Source organism: Cordyceps fumosorosea (assembly GCF_001636725.1).
Source record: "Cordyceps fumosorosea ARSEF 2679 chromosome Unknown scaffold_1, whole genome shotgun sequence".
Lineage (NCBI taxonomy): Eukaryota > Fungi > Ascomycota > Sordariomycetes > Hypocreales > Cordycipitaceae > Cordyceps > Cordyceps fumosorosea.
Window position 1 is genome coordinate 3,119,665 of NW_017387301.1, and position 26,167 is coordinate 3,145,831.

A 26,167-nucleotide genomic window follows, 5' to 3' on the forward strand; every position below is an offset into this window, starting at 1 on the left:
CCTTTTAGCCAGCCAGACAGGGTATCTTTAGAAAAGAGGGTGTGCTCGCTAGATCCCCTATCCCTGCAGACCAAGTTCAGCCGCTCATACTGGCAATATGCATCGAGCAAAGATTTAAAGGGAATACAATATCCCGCGCATCAGGAAAGAGAGAGAAAAAAAGAGAAGGAGAATTCCACAAGAGGTGTAACATCGCATGTGCAGGCTGGGCATGGGATACACGTCTCCTGCAGGGCGAGCATTTTATGCATCCCGGTGTCCGTATCTGCGCAGCAATAACGCCTCCCACTTCCCGTACAACCAGTCCGTTATCCGACCGCCACCAGGCAGATGCAATTTCGATATATTTGATATATATTACGTATGCCTGTTTGTAAACAAAGATGTAATGTTTCACAGACGAAGCCCATCACACCGCACAATCACAAGCACACACACCGTCTCTACCACCAGCAATATCAGCATTATCAGTAAAAGCCGCTTCCAGGTAAGCTTGGCGCAGCCCAAGAAATTCGTCCTCCTTTTTGTGTTTCAGGTCATCCCATTTTCCCACCAACCCATCTCACGCCATCCAAGCCCGCAGCAACCCTCCTCACGCAACCAAAAGCCAACGTGCCAACCATTTTCCTCCCCTCTTTCCATCAGCTCAGCCCGTACATCCTTGTCTGGAAACCTTCTAGAAGGCCCTCATCCCCCCACTAACCAGGGTTGTGAGACCTTCTGCTGGACCAGGGTGGTGAGCGGCCCTCGTTTGCTGAGCAGCAACGTTCTCGAACCTGGTCAACCACACCTAACCCATCCGAGTGTGAGACAACTATTACGTTTTAGTTTTTATCTTTCTTTAAATCATAAATGGCATCATCGTCTACCGTCCCCTCGCGTCTTCACCAATACGGAAGAATTTTTCATCACTTCTCAAAAAGGACCCAAGGACCCAGTTGCCCCCGGACCCGGACCCGGCCAAAGCTTGCACGTCCGCTTGCTTCAAACCAAAAAGAGACAGCCCAACCGAGCACACCCTTTTCTTAATTTGTGCTTCACTATACGGTTACATCACCCCGACTACTAGCACCCTTTGAATCCATGCTTTTCTCCGGCACTTGTACGCCGTTAACTGTCTGCCTCGCCCAGTATCAACAATAATCGCCAACGAACTCCCACCGCACTACCATCACCCAGCACCTGCTCTCGAATCAGTTCACATCTTGACAGTCCTTTTGTATATGTATATAATGTTATTCTATATCATTTTTTGCTTCTCTCTGCAGCAGGCTGCAAAGTAGTCTCCCTTCTACTCCCCATATCCATACTATAAATAAATGTCATGTGTATATAAAATGACCCCTAGCAGCTTCCGTCCATACCTGACCCGCTGACGCAGCTGTCTGGCATGATTTTTCATGTTCATCATAAAAAAACCCATAATCATCTCCACTCATTATACCTTGGAGCTCTCTGCATCAATCTCCGTCACCTCGTTCTTGTCTCCTTCGTCCTCTCCATCCACCATCTCCACCACGCTGTTGTCCATGATGGTGTCAAGTTCGTTGCCATCGTCTTCCGACAACTCACACTGGGCCACGTCACTCGCCGGCCCCGCCGACTGTTCGCCGCCGCTGTCAAGGTCTTCAAAGCTCCAGGTCTGTTTGAGCGACTCTCCGGGCACTGCGCTGAGCTTGCCCAGTCCAGACTCATTATCTGTGCTTGGTTGCCTATCTCCCAGTGTCCGCCCCGAGTACGACGGTAAATCTCCATCTGCCTTGCCGCTGGCATCATCGTCTCCGCCGCTCTCTTCCTCTGTCGTGTCCTTGTCGTACTTGTCTAATATCGCTGCGAATCGAGGCCCGCCCAAGTGACCAGACGCACGACGCTTGTAGAAGAGCAGGTACGCGGCACTGGAAATGACAGTCTTGGGATTCGACACAAGACTGACCGAGGAGTCGTTGTAGTTGTACCACTTGCCATCTACAAAATTTTTCGCGTAGGCTGTGTAGTGACCGCCGCCCAGCCCACCATAGTGGTCGTCGACCGCGATCAAATCGTACACTTCCGACTTTCCCTCCTCCTTTTCAACCACACGTGCTGTCAGATCAAGCTCCTCAATCGGAAAGTCAACAAGTACATCGAGCTTATCTCGTCGGAAGCCACTGCTACTAAACCGCTTCAGATGAGCAACTAGGTAGTCTGGCGTCTTCCACAAGTCAAACTTCTTGCTGGCGCGGCGATGCTCTTTGCACCGTGGGCAGTACCACATGTCATGTTCGGAGAGAATCTCGGCCCTCTCGAACTCATCCAGACATTCATCCAGCGTGATGCCTCTCGACTTACGAGTTTGGCGGCGGCGTTGGTTAATCTTGATGACAGGGTCCTGTAGGGATTCCAGTTCGTTGAATGTCGCAGTGCCTTCAGCCGGACTGTCCAGCTCCTTTGCACCACCAAACACCATATTCCAAGTGTCTTCGTTCCAATCGACCGTGATACCCTCGTGCAGACGAATGAGCGGCCCACCATCAGCAACGACAGGGGGTATCGGCTGCGGGTTGACCGGCGCGTGACCATTGGCCTTGCTGATTCGCAGGTGTCTGTTTTGTCGCTTGTTGCCACGCTTGCCGTATGTTTTGGGGCCTTTCAACTTCTTTCGGCCACCATTTCTTTGATTGCGGCCCCCACGTTCAAATCGGCGAGGGATATCCTCCTCGCTCGACTCTTCCGTCATGCGAGTTGGGACCAGCTCTTTGCTTGCGCCATCGTCACCGTTTCTGCCATTTTCCATTTCATCTTCATTCTCATTCTCCTTTTCGTTCTCAGAACCGTCGCCGTTGGAGCTCTCCGGCGTAGCACTTTCCTCATCTTTGTCAGAGGTTGGCAGCATACGGTCCAACAGACTGGGCAGCATTGTGTTATTGTCTGCAACTTGCCAACCAGTTGGAATCGCTTTATCGCCACGGTTGACGAAGTACTTCAGTTCAATCAAGTTTTTCAGAGAGGGACTTAACGGCGTGGATGCACCCACGAATTTGGGGCGCGTTGTGTTGAAGCGCTTCAACAACGCAGGCTGCCCCGTTGACGCAGTGCCGGCATCTTTCATTGTGACATCAACCAGGTCATCTTCGCCTTCTACCGACTTTGCCGCTACCTTTACATCTCCGGCAGAGTCGGCGTCCGAGGTGGCTACCATGTCCATATCAGTTCCGTCCGCCTCATCCTCGTTTGCGAGTTTGCTCCAGGTAGAAAACGTGGCAATCTTTTCGAGAATCTTGCGCTGAATAGCGTCGAAGTTCGACGTCTCCTCCCTGGTAAGAGTAATGAAGTGTGGCGGCGGGACGCCTTGTGGGCGGCTCGCCATGCTGGGCCGACGGTGCATAACGGGAACAACCATGGTCTCTGTGCGAGGGTCATCCACGTCATCAGGCTCTGCATCAATGTCCAATAATGAGCGATATTTCTGCGGTTGTGCCTTGGCGGGCCAGTTAGTTGGCACAGACTCCAGCTCGTGGAATGTGGGCACATCTTTGTGTTGGATCTCCTCAGAGACGTCTTGGTCATTGTCATAGATCTTGAAGAACCGGTCGTTATATTCTTCGGCGCCCATCATTCGCTCAGCCGGTACGCCGGTCCGGAGAGATAGATATGTCTTCAAAACCTCGATGGTGCTATGTTTTGGAATCTCAACGTCGATGTTGACAGGAAAATCGTTCAGAGGAAAGAACTTGACAGTCTTGCTCCATACAGTCTCCAGCGGAAGGGGTAGTGGTAGAGTGTTGAACGGATCAAATGTGATGCTAATTTTGCCACACTCTGGACACTTGAGTGTCGACTTGTACATGCCGGTAAATAGGTCGGCAATGACGGAATCATCTCTCAGTCTGGTGATGTCCCAGACCTTGGCAGCCATTTCGCGGATAGCCTCAGGATCGTCAATCATTTCGTCGGTAGAATCAGGCTTCTCGATATAAGGCTTGTTCTTGACACGGCTCAGATCTTCCTGGAGAGCATCCAGCAAAAACCCAAGAAATTCCTGAGAGTCCTGCTGGCCCCAGCCGGAGAAGGTGCTTCGGCATCTACCAACTGTGCTCTTGAAGTCTCGTGGGCTAACTGAACCGCGACCTTGCTGGTAAATGTCGCGTAAGAGGTCACCGTAGGACGAGGCCATTCTGCCATTGTAGCCCAAGAGATTTGTTTTGTTGATTTCGTCGACGTACGCGCCAGTGATGAAGAATTTCGTTAGTTCTTCAACGCTCCGGACACACTGCAACGCCGAGTTCATGTAGCAGGTATTACCTAGATTGTGCAGACCAACGACACCAACACTGCGGCCGAGCTGCTTCTTATTGCCCGCACGGCCCCTGGTCATAACACCCTCGGGACCTGGGCTGCTTCTAGCGCTACTCGGCTTGGGTGAAAGTCCAGTACGGTTTAATGTGATCCTTTCGGGCTTGGTTTGCTGGCCCTTGTAAGTGCTCACCGAGAACTTGTTGTCAATCATTTCGTCCAAGACCAGGGTCGCATCTGTCGTCAAATTCTTCATATGCAGCTGCACGTTGCTATTGTAATTGCGGTCTGTGTGATCCTGTATACTGTCCAGTTTCTCGCGGTAATTCAGTGATCGCGAAAAGGTGGGCAGATCCACAAGCAAATTTGGCCAGGGGCCGTCACCGTTCGCGGTTTCGCGGCCTGGAGAATCCGGTGGTGTCAAGGCGGATCCTGGTTCTATAGTAGGTAGGACAGCGATGCCGACGGGGAGTCGGACCTGATGGATCAGGACCTTGCGGTAGAGGGGAATGCCCGCCCATGTTTTGATATCCTTCAAAAATGCTTGAAGGTTCGCGCCACGACTTCTGGGTGCGAGAATTGCGGGGGGGTTTTTGGCCTTGACAAGCTGCTCAATAGGCAACGGGCTGAGCTCCGACCAAACGCGGTGGACACGGAAGACTGGAGGGTGAAACTCGTAAAGAATGTTGGCCTCTGTGCCCTCGGAAGAGTTGATAGCATAGCGGATGATGGGTTCTTGTCCTTCCATGAGGCCATACCACTCGACGACAAGTTTCCAAGCATCCTCTGGGAAGAGGGCAAACATCTCCTGATCAGCACCGGGTTTGAGACAGGTAAAGGTGGCACCGGAGGGATCCTCGATGACTCGGTCAATGATGTCCGAATTGTCAACGGGGCCAGGCTGCACATCGCCATCTTGGGCTGTGGCCTTGGCTGGGCCTTGCAGCGAACGGGCCTTGTTCAGCCACAACCTGGAGACAAGATAGGCCTTGTCGCCTTCGGCAACGGGCGACTCCTCGAACGCCTTGAGGAGTGTCTCAATAATTTTGATTTGCTCAGCAAGAGGGGGCGCGTCTTTTTACCATTCCCATCAACGTTAGCTACATAGACTGGACTGGACTCGGGTGAAGCCGTGTCATTTAGGGCTAGGAAAGCTTACTCTGCGGCGGGGCGTCTGTGGTAGTCTCTGGCGGGTCAACGCTCATGGCGCGGGTGCCGTCCGACTGCTTGGCGGTGGGCGTTGCTGTAGTGTTGGCATGGGAGGAATCCATGCTGACGTCTGCGTCGAAGCGAGACGCGGCGTCGGGTTCGGGATCCATGCTGGAGGCGCGGCGCTTGAGCGGGGAGGAGGAGCGTTGGGGCAACTCAGAGTCACCATTCATGATGGCCCGTCGGGAGACTCGAAAGGGAGACGGGCCTCTGGGCAGCGAGGGTACCGCAGAGCCAGCCTCGTCAATGCCCCGTTCGCCGTCGAGGGACAGGTCAGCATAGGCCGACGCACAAGGGGACGAGGCGGCCGAGGAGGCGTGGTCGCGAGCCGTGAGCGGGTGAGCGTTGTTAGTGCCCTCGACACTGCTGCTCCTGTTGGTGGCGGTGGCGGCAGCGGCGGCAGCAGCCTGCAAACGAGCGGGGAGGCTGGAGGCCGGCTGCAGCGAGTCGGAGCGAAGATATACGGGACTGCTATCGCGGTGGACGCTCCGACGGTCGTCTAGCGATGCGTTTGTGGTGAAGGAGAAGGCGGCGTCGTCGAGGTCGGCGCGGTCGTGCTCGGCGGTCTCACAAGATGGCAGGGCGGTGTCAGGCGAGGGCGAGTCGAGCGGCGTGGATTCGGTTTGCCCTGTGTAGAGCGGTCTAGAGGCGAGCTTTCTCTTCTTTGAGGAAGACGTTTTGAAGGGTTGAGCTGCGCGGCTGGCAGCTCAAAGGTAAAGCAAACGAAGCGGCGACGGCGGCGTCGACGACTTGACTAGGACAGTGATGAAAGTTTTGGCGCAGGAGCAAGGCAGGGGCGCGTGCGTCAGGAAGCTGGCCCCAAGAGATAAATTAGGATTTTTTTCTTCGTCTCCGTTCTTTTCCTTTTGGATCGGAAGAAAACGATGATGACCCTCTCTTCAATCTCTCTTCCAACTATTGCGATTTAAAAAAAAAATAAAGAGAGAGAACTCTGACCAGGGCTCCAAATATCGGGGGGCCTGTGGAGGGAGACGAGGCACTTTTAGTGGGTCTGCCCAGGAAAAAGGGCTTCTGAAAGGCTGTGGCGGGGAGGCTATCACTCAGATCAGTTAGGGAATGCATCAATACAACATGCAAAGAGGCAGGAGTTGGGGCATTCTTTTAAGTACTAGGTAGGTGCCTAGAGAGTAGGGTAATATTAATCATAAGCTTTCCTTTTAGACTTGTTGGTTTTTTGATGGATCCATGCCGGTTTGTTGCCAAGTTCGGCGTCCTTACTTTACATCAACAGGAATGGTGTAAGAAGGGAGAAATTAACAACTTGTGACCCTTCCGTCCACGACACACAAACACATTCTTTGAGCCGCCTATGTACGCGCGCTGTGCAACATCTCGCCTCATTAATACATTAAACAGGGCTTCTTTCACCCCTCCTTCAGGTGACCTCTTGTCCAACACCACCGGCCTCCGGCTACCAGTCAAACAGCGCCACACCACCACCAACCGCCAACTTCAACCCAAAACTAACCGCCCTGCCCTTCAATGCCGCCGCGTCAGCGCTGTGTTATCACCTCACCCGCAATCCCTGTCCGAAACTGCCTTGTTACCTCTATTCAAATCGATCACGCACATCTCTTGAACAGAGACCGGCACCCCTTGTTCATACGGAATAACTAAATTCGCCGTCATCGCTAGCAACGTTGCGTTTGTCTAAATTTAATTGACCGCTAGTCATGGCAAACAAATCCACCAACCACTATTCGTACTCAGCGTGCAAGGTCGCCCACTCCTGTCACAACTCAATAAATCCGTCAAAAATAGAAGCAAATTACCATATCTACATGCATGGATGCTAACAACATAACAAGACCTTCCTCATCCGCCCAACACTGCTCAAACGTGTCGGCATTGTAGTAGTTCGTAATCATCAGCTCTATAAGTGGTCGTCTCAAGGTCGCCCTCGCTCCACCACAAGCACTTGTGCCTTCTAGGCATCTTGTTGTCGTTGTCGTCATCGTCTTTTGTATTTTGTCTCTTGTCTTTTGGCATCTCTTCATTTCAGCCACTCTCAAAGTTTCGAGTCTGTGTCCTCAAACTCGCTCAACTGTTTGACCGGCCGTGCGCCTGAACTTGCCAGCAAACCAGACTTGTACAGCCGAACGTCTTTGATCTCCTGTGTAGTATCGACGGCACACTCTCCGCCGTTTGCGATCGCCTCAGCATCATCTTCGGGGTGCGCCGTTTGCACCAGCCCAAGTTCTCTGATCGAGGCAACGATGCTGTCCAAGTCGGCCTCCGACGGCTTGTGCTTGGCTTGTAGATGGGCCTTGATCGAATCTATGCTCTTGCGGTCTTCTTCTGGCACGCCTGAAAAGCCCGCCTTGCCAAGCGCGTCCACAACCTTGTTATCGCGCTCAACAGCACCCCGCGCGTGAAGGTGTACCGCAATACGGGCACGGCTAGTTGAGGAAGGGTGAAGGTATTTGTTGTAAAAATCAACCATTTCCGCCTTGGTGACGAGCTTGACTTCTGCCGCATCCAATTGCGCTGCGTAAACAGGGTTAGCTATATTCCCACATGTGGCCCGAAATGGACGGGCAAGACTCTAATCTTCACTTACCTTGCTCAAAATCGTAATACTCCTTTGAGATTTGTGTCCAATGCCTTGAAGACTCTTGATCCAAATTCCTGAGTTTCTCCAACCTCTTGTTGATCAAGCTCCTCTTGTGACTCTCAAATTCAGAGTCCGACATCTTGTCCAATGTCAGGCCAAACTGTATTAGAAACGCCTCCACCCGTCGGTCTAGATACTCTGGCTCTCTTTCCGACTGAATCAAAAATCGCACACCGCAAGTGGTTGCAAAATTGCGCATGCCGGCAAAGACGATGTATCCAAGCTGCTCCTTGCTGCGCAACTGATCGAAGGCGGGCTCGTGAATCATCTGGTCGACGAGGAAAGTTCTGGCGCGAGTCCTGCGATCGCCGCGGTCCCCAACGTAGAATGTAGTCTCAATGCAGTGGTTGACGTTGGCTGGGTCCTTCAGCGTTTTCTTGTACACCAGGTTGGATCCTGGTGGGATAATGAGCGACCGAGTGATAGGCCACTGAGTGTGCGGCAGTATTCTGGGCTTAAACACCGACGCCACAAGATCGGTTGCCTTGATGGCATCCTCGCGATACATGTTTCCGTGAACGTAAACTTCAATATAAATCTGAGCAAGCATCTGCTTCTGGAAGCTGCGTACGGCATCAACGGTCATGGCCGGGAGCTCGGCAGCCAACTCTTCAATGAGGTAGTCGCGCTCGGCGTGCAGCCAACTCATGTAATCTCCCACCTGCTGATATGAGGACTGTAGCTGCCAGTTGTTGTAACTGCGAGTGAGCCGCTCCTTTACAATGTCAAATCGATCTGCCTGGATCTCAAGATCCCGCATAGTCACCGCAACATGCTCCAGCAACACTGGGAGCTTATCGTTGTAACCCGAGACATCTAGAAAAAGGCCGCGCGAATCGAGTGAGACGGTATACTGCAGCCCCGCGAGCTCTGCGTCATAAGAGTACTCTTCCAAAGCATCACGGACCAGCTCTGCAAAGAGTCGGGCTTTGACACTATTCTCAGCCGTGGCGTAAATGATGGGGTTCTTCAGGCTGGCAACGACGTTGGCCTTGGGTACCCAGAAGGTGTCGTCCTTCTTCCACCAGGTCCGCGCCAACTGGTCGTTACGCAGAAGCCGGGGCGAAGTAGCCGGCTCTACCACCTCCTTTTTTTCCACCTCAAGCTTACTAGGTATGAACTGGTTTTGGTGTGGCAGGTGGAGATCGGGCAGCCGGTCGGCAGCCGAAACTGAAGCGGCCTTTTTTAGCTCAGCCATGAGGTCGTCGGGGATTCTGCCGACGGTGTACTCTGTGCCATACCACTTCTCCTTCTTATTCCAGCTGCCGGGGAATTTGCGAGAAACGACATTCAAGCGCAGTGATTCAGGGCGCAGTAGCGCTAGAGCCTTTGAGATGATTTCCGCATCAAAGCGCCGTAGAAGGCTGTGGCCGCTCAGCAACCATTCGCGCGGCAGAGGCTTTTGCATGACGGAGCTGATTTTGCTTGTGAAGCGGCTAGCCGGTGTCTTCTGCTTAAACTTGAAGTCGACGTCGGCCATGCCTTTTTGCTCCTGGAATATCCACTCCTGCGGAGGTGACTGACGCAGAAGCGACACGTACTGGAAGAAGATTTTGACAATTTCGGGGTAGTTTTTGAGACCCTACTGGAGAATTAGCGATTTCTGCGCCCAAGAGGTTGAATTGGAGGATGAACTGACCTCTTCGGTCAATCTAATTTGAACGTCAAAGATGCCGGGGGTACCAGGGCAGAGCGAGTAGCCACCCGCCGACAGGCCATTTGCCCAGCCTTTGCTTTTGATGTAGGACATGATGCTTCCAGGCCCTTCATGACCGATGAGATGTGAAATATACCTGCTCGGCTGTATTTCGTATAATTCCTCTTCGTCAATAAAGGGAAAGGTCAGGTTCACTTCTCTCGTATCCATGACGGGCTTGGCGAAGAACTGAATGCCGACGTCGGCAGGTCTAAAGGGGACCTCTTCCGTCCATCTATTTTGGGGCAGGTTCTTGTTGACAATGGCGGCGAAGAGTTGGACGGTCCATTTTTGTAGAAGATCGAGCGATTCGCGACCGAGGACAACTAGCTTCATGCGGTTGGCGGAGTAGTGTTTGGCGTGGAACTCGATGAACTTGTCGCGGACATTGATGCCCTGGGACTCGGGGATGGTTTTGAGGACCTCGAAGTTGCCAGTGGAGAAGTGACAGTATGGGTGATTGGGGTTTGACAGCGACTTTTCCAGCTGCTGGAGACGCCAGCCATCGCTCTGTAGGTTCTTCTTGTTCTCGGAGTCGACTGCCCTCAGCTCCCTGTCAAGTGTCTCATCCAGGAACAAGGGCTCAATGAAGAACTGGGCAAACCGATCCAGGGCGCCGTACAGGGGCGAGGGGTTTGTTTCGGTAGGTTGCTCATCGTTGGCTGGTTTGGCGGCGACGTCAAAGTAATAATTTGTCGACGTGCTTGCTGTGTAGGCGTTGGAGCTGCCGCCGTTTGAGGAGAGGTACTGGCTGTACTCGTTTTCGACGGGAAACTTTTTGGTGCCCATGAAGAGAAGCTGGAGGGTAAGAGACGCATTAGCATAGATCGCCTTGTGGGGGAATATGGCAAATGAATTGCCCGTGAGAGAGGCCACTGACATGCTCGACGGCGTGGGCCATGCCAGGCATGCCGGCTTCATCAGAGAAACTGCCGACGTTGACGTCGAGGGCACCGCTGGCCTTGTCGGTATCTGGATCATGGACGAGAAGGGCCTCGAGGCCATTCTCAAGTCGAATGACACGATACTGTCTATCATCGAGCGAGGGCTTTTCGAGGCGGTCTGTCAAGAGAGTGACGGAGGAAGTCTTTTGGCCGAGAGCGGACGCCAGATCTGGCAGGGCTGAAGGAGCCATAGTTGTGTGGTTGCAGCGACGAGGGAATGACAGGAAGGGTATCAATGAAGAAGAAGGAGAGAGCAACGGTAGAGGACGTAGCAGGCGGCGTAGAAGAGAGACGACGCTGCGGACCATTGATGGTGAGAAGCTTGAGAAGGTCGCGGCGTGGGGGGGGGGCTTATTAAAGGCGGAACGACCAGGTTTGCTTGAAAAGGCGGTTGGGTGGATGGATGCATGGATCAGTCAATGGGAGGAGTGGACTTGTGGACTTGGGCAGTGGAACAGTGGACAGCGGACAGTGCAACCGCGGACAGGCAGTGTAACCGTGGACGTGGACGTACACGGTTACGTTGACTTTGTCTTCCATGGTCTTCTACTTGGGCTTCACCGGTTGAAGGATATGATTTGTCTGGACTGCAGTACTTGCATGATGCCACCTCGTGTGCCTTACCTCGCCGCACTCCGTCACCCGTCACAGATAAAAGCAAACCAAGCTTGGAAGCATGGGAAGCAAACGAGCTGGGGAAACACTCAACTCTTTGGGCACCTACCTACAGTACGTTGGTACCTACTAAGGTACCTACAGAGGTGATACAGGGGAGCAACTGACCACTGGAAAGAATGGTTACAGCGGGCCTAGCTACGTCTATAGATTACAGGCTTGTAATACCTGTACTGCCTTGCCGAGGATCCTCTGTAAAACATTACCTAAGCCGGCCCGCCAAACTGCCAAGCAACTGACTGCTTCCAGTTTCCAGTACGAACCACCTGCAACGGCAACAACAACGGCAGTAAAAGACTGCACCAACAGACACATCAGCGACCCCCCAAATTCATCATTCCCAAACCTAGACATACGCGTTTACGTCCAAAACTAATCACCGGCATTTCATAAACCGCTGATTTTCCGCAGTCAGCCTGCATAGCGCGGCTCCGTTGCCTGCACGGCCCTCGCTGCTGAGATTGCGTCTGCGTGGCAGATACTTCCGCCCATCCTTCCATTCGCCAAGCGATGCCTATCAAGCAATACTACTCCGCATACAGATTACACGCATCGTACAATGCCAGTTGAACGGGGGAAGGGGAGGAAGAGGGGCACTTGATCTGACCAAACCCTGTCTGCTGCGTTCACTGGCTGGCCTGTTGGGCTGAAGTGCATGGCATTGAAACTTTGGCTCGTTTGACACAATGACACCACACCAGCGAAACTGGAGATCCCGGGCGGAGCCGATCCCCTACAGCTGACGACCACCACCTGCCGCCTTCTCGGTCTCTATACAGATGCAAAACTCCGCCACGTCCCATCATTCAAGGTTGACCCGTGCAGCCCACAGCGCGCTCCAGAGCAAGGACACACCGCGATCCTCCGGCTCTCTCGGCTTCTATCCGTCGTGTACATGCAGCCAGTCGGCCGCCCGCCACTCAGGCACGTCCTCATCAACTGCTACATTTTCACTCGTCACCGTGCCCGCCGCCTGCTTGCCAAGAAGATCCCCAGCAGCTTCGTCTCGGTCTGTGGTACGAGAACAGCGATCGCCGCCACGCCAGTCGCTTGCTTGCCCCTATTCGTACTTTGACCGGAAATGTGATGCACAAGGCTGGCCGTTGGTTTTCCCAGCTCCAGAAACAAGTGGCCTGCCCCCGCACACTACCCCGGGAATGGGGTGATGCCATGATCTGACCCCCTAGATGTGAGAGTCTCTCCAACTCACTGTCAGTGCTTCAGGCCCCAAAATGGCCCATTTGGTCACAAGATCCTCGTTTGGCTATCGCATCATGCATATCACAACCATCCCAGATGCAGACCCTTGCTAATCTGCACCAATGGCCGGGGTAGCTTATGCCGCTCTATTCTTCTTCTGGCTGGTGCGGCGGCTCCCTAATTGAGGGTGTGCCTCTAGACGCCACCATTTGACCACGACAGACAGCTGCCCTCGAAAAGGGAGCGAATAAGTCAGGGAAGGCTGAGTATAAGAAGATTGTTAACTAACTTCGCGTTTCTTGACCTATTTTTTTTTAACTAGGAAACCAGTTGAAGGAGACAATTAAAAAAAAAACGGACAAAAAAGCACTCCGGGAACAACTAGTTGAGCTCATGGGCCGACTTGATCGCCTTGCTCTTCCCAGTGTCAAGAATGACGGCCGGATCCTTACGGCTGCCCTTGCGCGAGACTTGATTACCTCGCTTGGTCGTAATAGTGGCCCTGTTCTTGTCAGCACCTCGGTATCCCGCATCTTGTATGGCAGCACGTACTTTTCTTCCTTGACATCCAAGACCTTGCCTTCAGGCTGCCCGTTGCCCCAATTCCAGCTTACCGTCTCACCGGGGTTTGGTCCATTGCTTGACTTTGATTTGTTACCTTGCTTGGTTGCCTTTTTGTTGTCTTCTGATTCGTCCGAGGCCTCGTCTTTCGAATCAGATTTATCTTCTTTGGAATCTGGTAAAAGTTCGTGTCAATAGGTCTTCCTTAGTTATCGTCTTCTGGCAATGCACGACTCACTCTTCCCTCCGCGATGCTTCTTGGGCTCCGGGCCGCCGCCCTTCTCGCTTCTCTTTCTCTTGTCGCCTGGCTCCTCATTTTCTTCTTCCTTCTCGCCGTTCTCCTCCTCCTTATTTTCTTCTTGCTTCTCCCCGTTCTCCTGCTCCTCCTGTGACTGCTCGTCGCCGTCACCCTTGTTTGCTTTCTTGCTGCTATTCTTCTTCAGTGGATCATGGCCCCAGTTCTTGAGTGAGATGTACGACTTGGTCTTTTTAGCTTCGGCCTCAGACTTGCTCTTGAGGCTGACCTCCTCTTGCGCCAGGTGGCGCTTGCAGTACGCCACGACCTTTCTCATGTGGCTTATCTGATCGTCGTCGTACTTTTGCGGATTCTTTGAAGGATTGGACTTCAAAATCTCGGTAATTTTGCGACCGCTTTCGTGGCCGACCGTTTCATCACCGCTGCCGTCCTTCGGCCAGCCGGCTTCACCGGACTCGTCGGACTTGAGCCAAGTCTCCAGTTCCGACGCGGTCATGTTGACAAGCTCGTTAAACTCCTGGATAACATCCTTGGCGTCTTTCATAGTTTCGATTTTATTTCTCTTGTGCGTGTCTCGTTTTTGAAAATACTCGATAATTCGTCTTTGCCAGCTGATCGCAGCATGCTTTTCTCGCGGCGCTTTTTATACTTTGCGTGCGACTCGATCTCTACTACGTCATGCACGCGTTATACATCGCCCTTTATCACCATACCAACGTTAAAGCGAGGATCGAGAGCTAAACTGTGCGCGATTCGATAGATGCAGCCCGATTTGGATGAAAAATTAAAATTGACTTTTTCTTTTTCCGGAGCTGCGACGACTGCTTCTCTACCGACAAATGCGCCGGAGGGGGGGGGGAGGGACGTGTCGTCATGCACAGGAGCACACTGTGCACTGCAAAAATGAGTGTACATTCCGCAAGGTCCAAGGGGGTGAGTAAAATGCATCCTGTAGGGCAGGACGGGCGCTAGGGTGATTAGCAAGACATGCCAGAGCCAAAAGACCGTGATGACGGCTGCGAATAGACTCGACAGGTAGCCGGCTCCCCGACTGAGACAGTATTACGTACCTCAGCGATGGTCATCTCCGGATGCCACTGGTACCGGTCAAGAAATGGATAAAGTCCGACTTACCAATGGCACTGTTGGAAACACCGCCCGTTCGCAGAGCGCCTCGGTACTTGCTTCGAGCGAGCTGGCCAACCGGCACGCTCCCCGGCTTCGCCTCGACCAGGCTATCGACGGGCGCGCCCGTCGATCTCTGCCAGATCCAGATTCTGCTTCTTCTCACTTCTCTACTCCGTACGCGAAGGACGAAAAGTGGTAGTAACCGCTGCCTCACTCCTTCAATTACCGTCTGTGCTGCCGGTGCAGGGCCTCCCGTGGCGAACCGCCTCGCCCCCCTCGGGGCCGGGGGCGTTGCCGGAGAGGAGGACGGATAGTTCGTCTTGAATGTTTTACCCCATACACGGAACACGAGGCAGCCGTCCAACACCACGTGCCTCCGTTTTAGAGTTGATTACTTATAATTCACCTCGCTTGCCGAACGGGGGCAATCAATGGCACGGACACCGGCCTTGGCGCAATGTCGAGAGCAAACAGGCATCTTTAACAAACCCTGTAGTAGCAAATTAATATTGAATTTAGAAACACGGAGAATCCGGTTTTTGCGATATGAAACTCGTGAGCCTTGCCGAGGTGCTGTCGTGAGCCATCTCCCGGCTTGGCAACCCTCTGAGCTGCCACCAACAGGAATACGGGCCATTTCAATACATCACTTCTCAGCCTTGATGGCTCGTTTTTCCTTGGTTTTTATTCTTGCGAATGAAGTCTTTGTTTGTTGGATATCTCTAGTAGCGTATTCTTCTTGGAAGCTATGAAACTCACCCGGGTGCGTCAAGCAACTCGCCCCTGTGTATCGCCAGTGCCCGTCTACCAGCCTCAAAGCTCCCTGTTTCTTCTTTTTCTGCCATCTTTTTTTTGTGAGTGTTTCGCCTCTTGGTATGCGTCATAGTCTCGCCCATATTCGTAAATGCACCGAGCCCTTCCGTACCGAAAATACCACCAACGCCATCCTGTCCGCAACCTGTCCAACCAATGTCCATAGCCAGTATATAAAGAGTAAAACATGTAAGAAAAGAAATGGCAAAATACAGCAGGTCCCCTGCTGCATCTCAAGTCACTGCGAACGCGCACGGCTACTCCTGGTTCGCCTTTCCCTTCAGCCTCTCGGCCTCCATGTCCTCCATCATCAGCCGCTCTGTGAAGCTACGCGGCGTGCCACTGAAGCCGTCGCGCATGACGCTCGCCCTGTAGCTGCTCAGGTCGGCAGGGTCCATGCCGCTCGTGCCATCAACGCCACCGACAAACGAGCTGAAATTACCAATGGAGGCTGCCTTGGCATGGACCTCGGGGCTCTTGACGACGGGCATCATGATGGACCGGCCCATGTATGACCCGACAGAGCCAATGTGGAAGCGAGGCGTGGTGGGTGTGGTGGTGGCGGCCGCCTCGGGAGCTGACGGCTTGCTCGAGGGCACGGCGGCGGGGGCGACGGTGGTGGGCGAGCGCAACGTGCTGAGGTCTCTAGCGGAAGCGGATGATGCAGTTTCATCTTCGCTGTGCTCGCCATCATCTGCAGGTGGAGGTGGCCGCTGCAGTGATGAGGTCTGTCCGCCCTCATCTTCAAAATGGAACATGTCGTCGTCATCGTCACGCACATCTGGGTGATTATTAGGCGCTTTGTTCTTGGGCAGACCCTTGCTGACAATGACAGGTGGTTTGCTGATCGGTGGGGGAGCTGTCGCTCTCGTCTTCTTTATGCCCAAGGCGTTATTATTTATTTCATCTGCCTGGTCGGCATGATCTTGTTGAACCTGCTGCATCCCGGACTCGGGGGTTGTTGATGACTCGTTCAAGTCTACTCGATGTATCTGCTTCGTGACGTGGTCTGAGTCGGGATTCACCACGGTCCATAGGGTGCCGTCTTCCAAAGGTTCCCTCGACAGGGCGCGAAGAGCATCGGACGAGGAAATCTTCTTCGGCGGTGGTCCCGAGTCCTCGGCATCGCCTCCGAGGACAGAGTCGACGGAAACGTTTTCGCCCTCCCACATCGGCGATGACGACCGCGGCATCATACTATCGCTGGGCTGCGGCGACGCGGTAGGCAGGACCTCAGCACCCATAAACTCGAACCGGACACGCCTAGGGCTCTGGGGCGATTTATATATGCTGGAAGACCGTCGCAGTGCGCTGCGGGGGGCTTTGTTATCGTTCTTGTCATCCGAGGCTGACGAGTTCGCGTCGTCAGCGGCTGCGGCGTTTGCACTCTCACTGTCGCTCGGCCGATGCCGGGGCGGTGGCGTCAACCGACCGGGGAAGCGGTCTTCCTCAGCGGACTGGTCCATGGTGGTGCGTGTTGTGTCGTTGCCGTTGCCGTTGCCGTCGCCGTTGCTAGTGGTGGTGGTGGTGCTCATGGCAGGCAACCACCTGGTATCGGCGCTTCGTGGGCTGCCAGCCTCGACGGAGAGCGGCTGCGAGGTGATGGCAGCTGCAGCGGCAGCCTTGGTCGTGGCTGCAGGCGAGGCAGGTGTGTTGGCTGCAGGTGTGGGAGATGCTGCGAGCAGCGGGAGATAGGTCGGGGTGAAGAGGCCGTGGAGCTCGTGGTCACGGTCGCGTGGGCTGTCAGGAGCGCCTGATGAGGTACCGGCGTCGGCAGGCTTGGACGCTAGCGATAGAGTTTGGGACGTGGTGGCCGCCGTCTCGGAGCTACTATCGCTGACTGGTGGCTGCCGAGGAGGTGGTGACTCAGCTTCTTTTGGCGCTGCGGCAGCGGGCTGAGGAGGTGAGGGCGGCAGATGCTGGTGCTGGTGCTGTGGGATGTTCGGACGCAGCTCTTTGTAGTCATCAAGCATCGCTCGGAGCTCGTCTTGGACGCTGGCGACGATGAATGGACCCGCCGTGCGCGTCAGGCTGTCGTAGTGCTTGTGAAACTCGGCCAACAGGTCCTGGCGGTGCGATTCGAGCTTGGCCTCGAGATGGTCAAGCTTGGTGCGGAGACCGTCTCGCAAGGCGGCAGCGTCCATGTTCTAGCAGATGTCGCTGCCTGGCGGTTTGTCAACGGGCAACGCTAAACGGATGAATGGCTCTGCTCATTTCCAGCGGGGGCATGACGCAGGGCAGGGCAGTGCCAGGCAGGATGCAGTTGCTGAGGCGGGATCGCCTTGATTCTGGGGGTAAGACAAGACGAGACGGGGATGAGATGAGGCGGACAAATGATGCATGCAAGTTGGTGATTTGTTGATTTGTACCCATGTTGTGGATGTGATTATTTTGGTGGCTTCCATATTTTGCCGTTTGCCTGCCCAATTGCTTGCGGCCCATCCTTCCCACACTGTCACGTGGGGTCGCCACAGGCCCTGATATACTGGGACGGGACGTAGATGCCTGCCTTTTACATCATTTACGACCTGGAATTTTTCTGGGGTCGTGGGATCTCCGTTTTCCATTGGTTGTTGATCATGTTGGTAATGCTCGATCAGCTAGGGTTGTGCTGGGACGCACGTCACGATTGTCTCATGCTCTAGGATTGGCTACGGGACTAGGGAATACTGGTTGCGAGTCTTTGTACATGAAAGAAAAGAAATTTGAAATTAGGCGTGCGAATTAGCGAGAAATTAGACACTCTATATACATATTTTTTTTATGATGACTGTTACTTACATCAGAATCATGGAGTAGCCGCGTCTCTTTTGTTGCCCGCATATGGAGGGGTCATTTGTAAGTGGCGGTCAATGCGACTTGTCATGGGGTGGCTGCGGCGTTGAGGTAGACCACGATTGCAGATTGCCGTAAGTAGTCAGATTAGGTATGTATAACAATACCCAAAATCATTATTAGTACACTTTCTGGCATGATGGTTGGCACTAAATATAAACTCCCGCTCTGCTGTGCCCTGCTTCAAATCATTCACAACCAGTAGCGGCCGTCAGCCTGGCTTGCTCTGCCTTACGTTACACTACTCGCAAATGAAACGAGTTAAATCCTCTGCTTAAAACCGTTGACCACAGCCTCTCACCGTCTATATGTTTCGCAATGAGGAGCCTGTAGTAATTTGTTTCGGCACGTGCTGTGGTGATACTACATTACATAGGGACGAGGCACCATGGTTAGTAACTGATGTACCAGCAAACAGGTGTAAAATAATATCTCAAAGTAAAACAGGTTGACCCCGTATAAAATATTTTTGTACTATCAATTGTTTTGAATAGCATCATTCTCAGCCCTGGCTTTCCTCGTCGCTCACCTCCTCACCCACTGAGTCGCACCACTGCAGGCCGTTACCTAGCGACCCCACCGCCTTCTACTTTGGGATCACAGCTTTGCGCCAGAGCTTTGCTGCCCAGCCGCTTGCTGCCTTCTTGTGCCTCCAACAGCTGCACCAACCAACTTTTTGACAGACAGCTGCAGCCAGGGAGCTCTTTTGGAAGAAGCTGCATCGAAAACTCGCCTCAGGCGCCCCCCTCAAGCCTTCTCTTTTCTTTTTCTTTCTTCCTCAGTTCGCCCCGTCCCTTCTCCTTCGCCCATCATGTCGACAATACCCGCCGGCACCATCCAGTCTGGCAACCCGCCTGTGTTTCCCCTCGACTTCAACGCGAACCAGCCGCCCAAGGTCCGTGTCTATCCCTTCTCAAACTACACCTTTGGGGTCAAGGAGACGCAGCCCGAAGAGGACCCTTCCGTTATTGCGCGCCTGAAGCGCCTCGAGGAGCACTATGCCGAGCACGGCATGCGCCGCACCTGCGAGGGCATACTCGTCTGCCACGAGCACAACCAGCCGCACATCCTCATGCTGCAGATCGCAAACGCCTTCTTCAAGCTCCCCGGAGACTACCTGCGGCCCGAGGACGACGAGATGGCCGGCTTCAAGACGCGCCTCGACGAGCGACTCGGCCCCGTCGGCCGCCTCGGCGAGGACGAGAAGGACGGCGACTGGGACATTGGCGAGTGTCTATCGCAATGGTGGCGGCCCAACTTTGAGACCTTCATGTACCCCTTCGTGCCCGCCCACGTCACCCGTCCCAAGGAGTGCAAGAAGATTTACCTCATCCATCTGCCCAAGAACAGTACGCTTCTGCGGCCCTCCTTTCCTTGGTCCGGTTCCGCGTTCGTTTGCTAACCGTGTCACACAGAGGTCCTCAGCGTCCCCAAGAATATGAAACTACTCGCCGTGCCCCTCTTCGAGCTGTATGAAAACAGTGGCCGATACGGACCTCAACTCTCTGCGATCCCACATATCTTGAGCCGCTACAACTTTGAATTCGTCGACGAGGACGGCAACGTCGTCAAGGTCACGCCCGGCGACGGCGCCAAAGCTGGCGAGCAACCTCCCAAGACAAAGGTTCTTGCTGGCGACGATACAGTCATGAAGGAGGAAAATGGGACAAACTAGGACATGTAAATTCATTGGCGGCGGTGTTGGGCGTCTGGATTCTTTCTTTTTTTGGCCATTTTCCTAGGGCAACCCGGTCTGCGTGTAGCCCATAGCCATCATACATCCATGTAGTCATAGCTAGAGAAGATTTCTTTCTGAGCATTGTTTAATTTGAACTCTATCTACAAAAGATTCTTGAGCTCTTGCGCAGCCGCACTGTTAAAGTGCAGATGTCTCTTCAAAAGTTGTGTTTGCTACGATTTCGGAAGTAGCGATCTAACAAGGATATACGGAAACACGGGCAGGTAGAAAATACAATAACAGATCCACAAGATACAATAGAGGTAATCGATATAAACGCATTATCAAGCCACAATACATTCCTCCTAGGCAACTATGGTATCTACTAAAGTGTGCGATAGCTCCAGGTAGGCTTCGACGCGGAAATCGCCTCAAAAGAAAAAGTCTCCATAGCTACACATCTGTAGCGATCAGTTTCGCTCTCACAGAAAATTATCAATCCCTCATGGATTGCTGAATGCACTATCTCGAAGCAGGTCCTCCTCCGGAACTTGGCCGATCAGGGCGTTCTGCTGAGCTTTCTCGACAGCCTCATCCACAATATCTCGGATCATATAGCCTGGAATGATGCTGATTTAGCCACCCTGATCCATTTCGTAGAGGGCCTGCATTACCCATGTCTTGCATCTGAGCTGCCCGTACTGGCTGGGGTCCTCCATGCTGACAGTGGGCACACTGCCCGCTGCAGCTCTCCTACGTCCTATTTCGATCAACCCGCACGTTGCTAGTCATGTGCACACCTGGCGATGATAGCTTTGACGTCGAGGATGTGAAAAAAACCATCCTCTCGTCTGAACTACAACCTGTAGAGCATGTGATCCTCACAGAAATGTTCCTAGATGGCTCCCACGACAAGCAAGCAGCCGCCCGCGAGATCCGCAGGAGGATCCTCGCAAACCCAGGTGAATCCCTTGAGCAAGTACTGCGCCAAGTCAAAGTCGACTGGCACGCTATCCTGTGTCTATGTCGGTCACGCCGTCCAAAGAAGCTCTATGAGTGCTACAAGTTGACTTGATCAGGCTTTGAACAAGAAACTGTCAGCGATCCACTGGCGGCCTTACTTAGACGTAGTGACGACGGGCGCTGCTTTATAAGCCCCCTAGATTGTGCCCAGATTAAAGAACCCATCCCTAGCTATATTCTGCCCCCCAAACTCGAACCTCTCTACAGGCGGATAGTGAAGACCCGCGAGCTGCGCTGCTGCAAGCCTTCGTCGCCCCCAAAAACGTCTCTTATTTGCGTACTGTGCTGGGCAAACATACATCCAACACCAGTAACACTTGGCTCTTGTCTCCAGGTTTCGGTCTAGGCATTCGCCAAGCATCATTGATGGTACGACCCCCGGCTACATCTACGAATCGAACAGACAACTTGGCGCCTATCAACATGGAAGAAACAAATGCAGTAAAGGCACTTGGACTCGGACAATAAAACACGTTCGCCATACTAATTCACCGTCTTCTTAGTTTGTCGCTTTTTCCTATGACACTAGTTTACAAACTTGCGATGGGGTTTCATTACCATACGGCAAGATGATCCGTATCCAACGGAACACAGACTCGCCATCAGAGACGCCACTGCCCTCGCCCTATCTTGTCCAGCTTCAGAACACATTTGCGCGCGCAGTACTCCGGTTCGAAGAGGAAAAGAAATGTGCACAGCCATGGCCGGAGCGGCACAGTGAGTCAGGCCCATCTCGAATGCCGGTCGGTGTGTATCATTTGCATTGTCTAACGCTGCCCTCGCGCCATTTCGTCAGGATTTTGGAGTCGATCCTGGCTGCTGTTCTTTCGACGCTTGTGGCATTGCGTGCCCCGGTTCCTCCGTATCTGGACATATCGGCGGCTGCTTCCGGGAGATCTCGGGGTGGCAGACGTTTATCTATCCAAGTCTGCTAGTTTGGTTGCAAAGACCGACAGAGGAAACGAGGGAGCGGCCCTTGCGCTCCTTGAGGCCGAAGCGCCCGACGTCCCCGCGCCCCTCCTCATAGACACGTATCAGAATAACTCTGGGAGCAACGTTGTGATCATGACCCGGATACCAGGCGTACCAGCCAAGGCCGCTTTTTACCGCATGTCATACCCTGAACGTCGCCAGCTTGCTAACGAGTTGGGCAAAGCAATCTCGCAAATTCGGCTCATTCCTAACACGTCTGGGTACTTATTTACCGGAGTATCCGGTGTTGGAGGACTTGGTTCCGAGATCCACGATATCCATGGCGGCTATAAACCATATGGCCCTTTTCAGAGCGAATCGGAGTGGAACATGTCCATGACTAGCGAATCAGTCGACTTCTGGCGCTCGAAGTATCCCAAGGCATTTCTGCACGAGCATAAATCCGTATTCACGCATGGTGACCTGCACCTGGAAAACATCCTTGTTGACGGGGGCAAGCTAAGCTCACAGGCATCATTGACTGGGAGTTTTCAGGCTTTTACCCCGAGTATTGGGAGTATATAAAGGCCATGAACACTGGACTACACGCCGAAAGGGCTCACGCTGTTCATAAGCAGATGTGGCAAGGTAAATACGAAGCCGAATACGAACTCATGTCGGCGCTGATGGGTCAAAATCCTTGGGGACCATCAATAAGAGCGACTAACTAGTATTGAACTTGTATCATGTATTTTACCTCATGGTCAGAAAGCGAGCGAATACATCTACAACAGCCACTCTTTTAACCATTATCTTGCATATTAGGAGGGAGGGCGTGGAGACGCTTGAGCGCTGCAAATAAAGTGAATTGAAAATGTTAGAGATAATTTTTAAACTTTCCTTTACTAGTCTATTGGAAAGAAAATATATAAGTCATTGTGCATTTTATAAATCATTTGCCTTGGCAAGTAATTCATTCATGCCTTGCGAGCCAACAAGAAGTGCCCCGCCCTAGTCCGGATTAGGTAACCTTGTAAACATCAAACGGCTTGAGGTTGATCAACGGAATCGACGACCTTCCTCCTTCACACTGGAGGCTGTGTTTAGCCTGGCTGTGACATTTTGCGCCATGTATGCCTCTCCGGTGTTTCCGTGTATGTCCCAAGCCACAGAGATTTCCAACGTCCCTTTCCGAACACATGCTGACCAACTGCTTGACAGCCACTCCTCTGTGTAGAGCAAGCCCAGACGGCAGCCTGGTCGCCACGCTCAACGCGCAAACGATCTCTGTGCGCTCCGTCGAGACGCTGCAGCTGAAGCACACGATTCCGCTGCCATCCACCCTCGGTCCCGTGACGTCTCTGCAGTGGTCGCCCTCGTCCGCTCGGCTGATGATCTGCGCTGGCGAGGGCGTCCACCTCTTCTCCGCGCACGCCGACTCGTCCTTCCACGCCGCCATCCACAGCCCACTGCTCCCCGGTGAGAGGGCCAGCATCGCCCGGTTTGGCGCCCGCGATGCCGAGGTGCTCCTCTGCTCGCCCTCGGGTCTCAAGCTCGCCATCTTCGACCTGGCCACCTCGACGGCCGTCGAGGTCGCCAACCCCAAGTTCCACCAGCAGTCGTCGGTCGGCCGCAGCTACTCGGTGCGCGCCGGCACCGAGCACCTGGCCGTCCTGACGCGCCTCGGCGGCAAGGACTTTGTGAGCATCCACCATCCCGTGTCCAGGCAGGTGCAGCGCTCGTGGGCGGCCGAGACGGTGGACGCGCAGTCCGTCTGCTGGACGCCGGACGGCAAGTGGCTGCTGCTGTGGGAGTCTGCCGCGCACGGGCACCAGCTGGTCCTCTACACGGCAGACGGGCAGCATTTCAGAACAATAACGGGCGCAAACCTGTCAGATAACCCAGATGCTGTGCTTGAGCTGGGCATAAAGACATGCCAGCCGAACCATACATCGGACCTCTGCGCCGTTGGTGACCACAGCCGTGCCGTTGTGATACTGCAGACAGACTCGTGGAGGAAAAGGGTGACATTTATACACCCTGTTACGATCGTACCTCAAGATACGCTACATGCAAGTCCACAGCTCAGCGCCGACAAACCGACCCAGTTACTGACCCTCGGTACAGATATGGCAAGAGCAGCTGAATACATCAAGAGATGGCCAAACAATACACACCTTCCAGCGCGCAACGCAACCCATCTCACCACCAGGCGTACCATCCGACGGTAAACCGATAGAAGCGAAACCCGGATGTTCGATCCTGGCCTTTGACGCCTCATCCACGCTCCTTGCCACACGCCTCGACGACGCGCCGTGCACCATCTGGATCTGGGACATTGCCGCCGCCGAGCTACGCGCCGTGCTCGTGTTTCACTCCGTCGTAACCTTTTCATGGCACAAGCATACGCGGGAGCTGCTTCTCATCTCCACCGCGCAGGACGAGGGGGCGTTGACGTATCTGTGGGATCCGCTGCTGGAGGGGCCGACACCGGTTGTGCCGGAGGAATTCATCTCGACGAGGAGCGCGGCCGGCGGCGGCGCGCCACTGAAGGCGCAGATTTCGTGGATCAATGCGGACATGGAGTTTCCACTGGCGCTGCTGTCCACAGCGCAGCAGTACCGTATCTTATCGCTGGGCGAGGGCGACCAGGTCCCGGAGACGTGGCGCGGCGCTTCCAAGTGGGATGACGAGGCGCTACCGAGGAGGAGGATGGCAAGGGAGGCGTTTGACCCAGATATTTCTGACCTGTCGGTCGATGATGGCGCCGCGGTTGAGGACACATTTTCGTTTCGAAAGATGTGAGGCGGCTCTCACAAGATTCAAAGCCATTGAGGGTGTAGCCTATCTGAATGGAATCAAAGAACAGCGAGCCGCTCAAAGCCTCCCTCGCACCAACACACACACATGTCGTACGACCTTTGTCGTGTCACGAATGCGGGCGGCCCTCCCTCCCCGTTCACAAAGCTGGACATTTCACCGAGGGCAGCGCCTATAATAGTCGTTCAAGTACTCACGGAGCAATTGGAGGCCCTTTGAGAGTCATGCCGTGATGCAGAGGAAAGTGCGCAAAAAGAAACTTGGCGCGACGTGTATATAAACCGGGAAAACGAAAATAGCAACCTCTCTCTTTTTTAACTCTTGCACCTTGCGAACACTCTACAAGAAACCCGACCAACTTGCAACTTCTCGGAACGAGCAACAACACCTCATGACAGCGAACGCCAGTCAACGGACCGGAGCCGCGCGGGGCGCAGCGGTGCTACTGCCGCTGCCGCTGCCCGAGACGATGCCGCAGAGCAAGAAGTTGGCGCGAAATGCAAACAAGAAGAACAAGACGAAGAGGAACGACGAGGACAAGACGAAGACAACCCCACCACAACCCGCGGCCGTGCCGAGCGGCGGTGATGCACCCTCGGCGCCGCCGCCTCCTATTTCTTCTACCGCGAAGCAGCACGGGGGCACGAGAGGAGGAGGACAAGGAGGAAAAGGAGCAGCAGGAGGAGGAGGGTCCCCCCGTCGGCACTGCCGCGCTCGAGAGCACCACACCCCGCGTGCTTCCCCCGTGCCCGTCATCGTGGTGACCGACGACGACGTCCCACCAACACCACCACCACCACCACCAGTGGAACCTAGCTCCGACAGCAGCTCCGGGCTGCCGACGTTGTCGTCGACATCGTCGTCCAGCGCGAAGCGGCTCAACCCCGCGGCGCCGTCGTTTGTGCCGCAAGGCGACTTCCGGGCACGCCAGCCGCCGCCGCCACCGCCGCCGCCGCCGCCGCCCGTGCAAGACTGGTCGTCCAACGCTGAGGGGCTGTGGCTGCTGAGTCTAATTAACGGAGGACGCGACGGCAACCAGGGACAACAGGCGCGTCCGCCCGCGGAAGACCCCAACGCCGCGGACGTCGCGCCGAACGAGATCGTCATCGCCAATGGCTCCGGGCCGTTTGACGTGAGCACGGCGGCGGCGGCGGCGACCATCCCCCTTGACCCTCGCAGAGGAGCAACCAGCTTTTCCGCAGCGCAGGGGCTCGGTCCGGTTACGTCGCTCGGGCACGCAAGGGTCATGTGGCGTGGGCAATTTGTGCCAATTCAGATTCCCTGGGTGTGGGGGGCTCCCAGGGACCACCTCCGTAATGTTGCGCATTAACTACCCTCATCCAGCAGTCAACTGTGTGACACCTTTCTCTTCATGGTTGCCGCGGACCTGTTTCCTCGGTTTACGAGAGTCAATGGGATACGATGAGGGCGCGAACGAAGCAAGGTCCCAAAACACTGGTAAATGTAGATGCCAATAGTATTATCTAGAATAGACTTGCTTTTTTTTCTT

At 54.1% G+C, this 26,167-nt stretch overlaps 6 protein-coding genes across 6 annotated transcripts; 3 read left to right on the plus strand and 3 right to left on the minus strand.

The window, feature by feature from the left end:
• Window positions 1-1,438: 1,438 nt before the first annotated feature.
• ISF_01010 (Metalloenzyme, LuxS/M16 peptidase-like, metal-binding protein) lies at window positions 1,439-10,947 on the minus strand (the record flags this gene model as incomplete). The annotated part of the gene is made up of 6 exons (XM_018844617.1): window positions 1,439-5,346; window positions 5,432-6,172; window positions 7,585-7,989; window positions 8,063-9,698; window positions 9,756-10,610; window positions 10,693-10,947. 6 exons carry the CDS (start codon window positions 10,945-10,947, stop codon window positions 1,439-1,441), a joined length of 7,800 nt encoding a protein of 2,599 aa, XP_018709067.1.
• A 2,065-nt stretch (window positions 10,948-13,012) lies between these two features.
• ISF_01011 (DNA-binding protein) lies at window positions 13,013-13,992 on the minus strand (the record flags this gene model as incomplete). Its single annotated transcript, XM_018844618.1, has 3 exons — window positions 13,013-13,133; window positions 13,184-13,367; window positions 13,431-13,992. 3 exons carry the CDS (start codon window positions 13,990-13,992, stop codon window positions 13,013-13,015), a joined length of 867 nt encoding a protein of 288 aa, XP_018709068.1.
• Window positions 13,993-15,646: 1,654 nt separating this feature from the next.
• On the minus strand, window positions 15,647-17,533 carry ISF_01012 (hypothetical protein; the record flags this gene model as incomplete). The annotated part of the gene is made up of 1 exon (XM_018844619.1): window positions 15,647-17,533. The coding sequence occupies one exon, from the start codon at window positions 17,531-17,533 to the stop codon at window positions 15,647-15,649; it is 1,887 nt and encodes a 628-aa protein (XP_018709069.1).
• A 1,502-nt stretch (window positions 17,534-19,035) lies between these two features.
• ISF_01013 (cleavage and polyadenylation specific factor 5) lies at window positions 19,036-19,899 on the plus strand (the record flags this gene model as incomplete). The annotated part of the gene is made up of 2 exons (XM_018844620.1): window positions 19,036-19,573; window positions 19,640-19,899. The coding sequence occupies 2 exons, from the start codon at window positions 19,036-19,038 to the stop codon at window positions 19,897-19,899; spliced, it is 798 nt and encodes a 265-aa protein (XP_018709070.1).
• A 3,067-nt stretch (window positions 19,900-22,966) lies between these two features.
• On the plus strand, window positions 22,967-24,642 carry ISF_01014 (WD40 domain protein; the record flags this gene model as incomplete). The annotated part of the gene is made up of 3 exons (XM_018844621.1): window positions 22,967-22,991; window positions 23,059-23,828; window positions 23,965-24,642. The coding sequence occupies 3 exons, from the start codon at window positions 22,967-22,969 to the stop codon at window positions 24,640-24,642; spliced, it is 1,473 nt and encodes a 490-aa protein (XP_018709071.1).
• Window positions 24,643-25,048: 406 nt separating this feature from the next.
• ISF_01015 (hypothetical protein) lies at window positions 25,049-25,987 on the plus strand (the record flags this gene model as incomplete). Its single annotated transcript, XM_018844622.1, has 1 exon — window positions 25,049-25,987. The coding sequence occupies one exon, from the start codon at window positions 25,049-25,051 to the stop codon at window positions 25,985-25,987; it is 939 nt and encodes a 312-aa protein (XP_018709072.1).
• Between the last annotated feature and the right edge of the window lie 180 nt (window positions 25,988-26,167).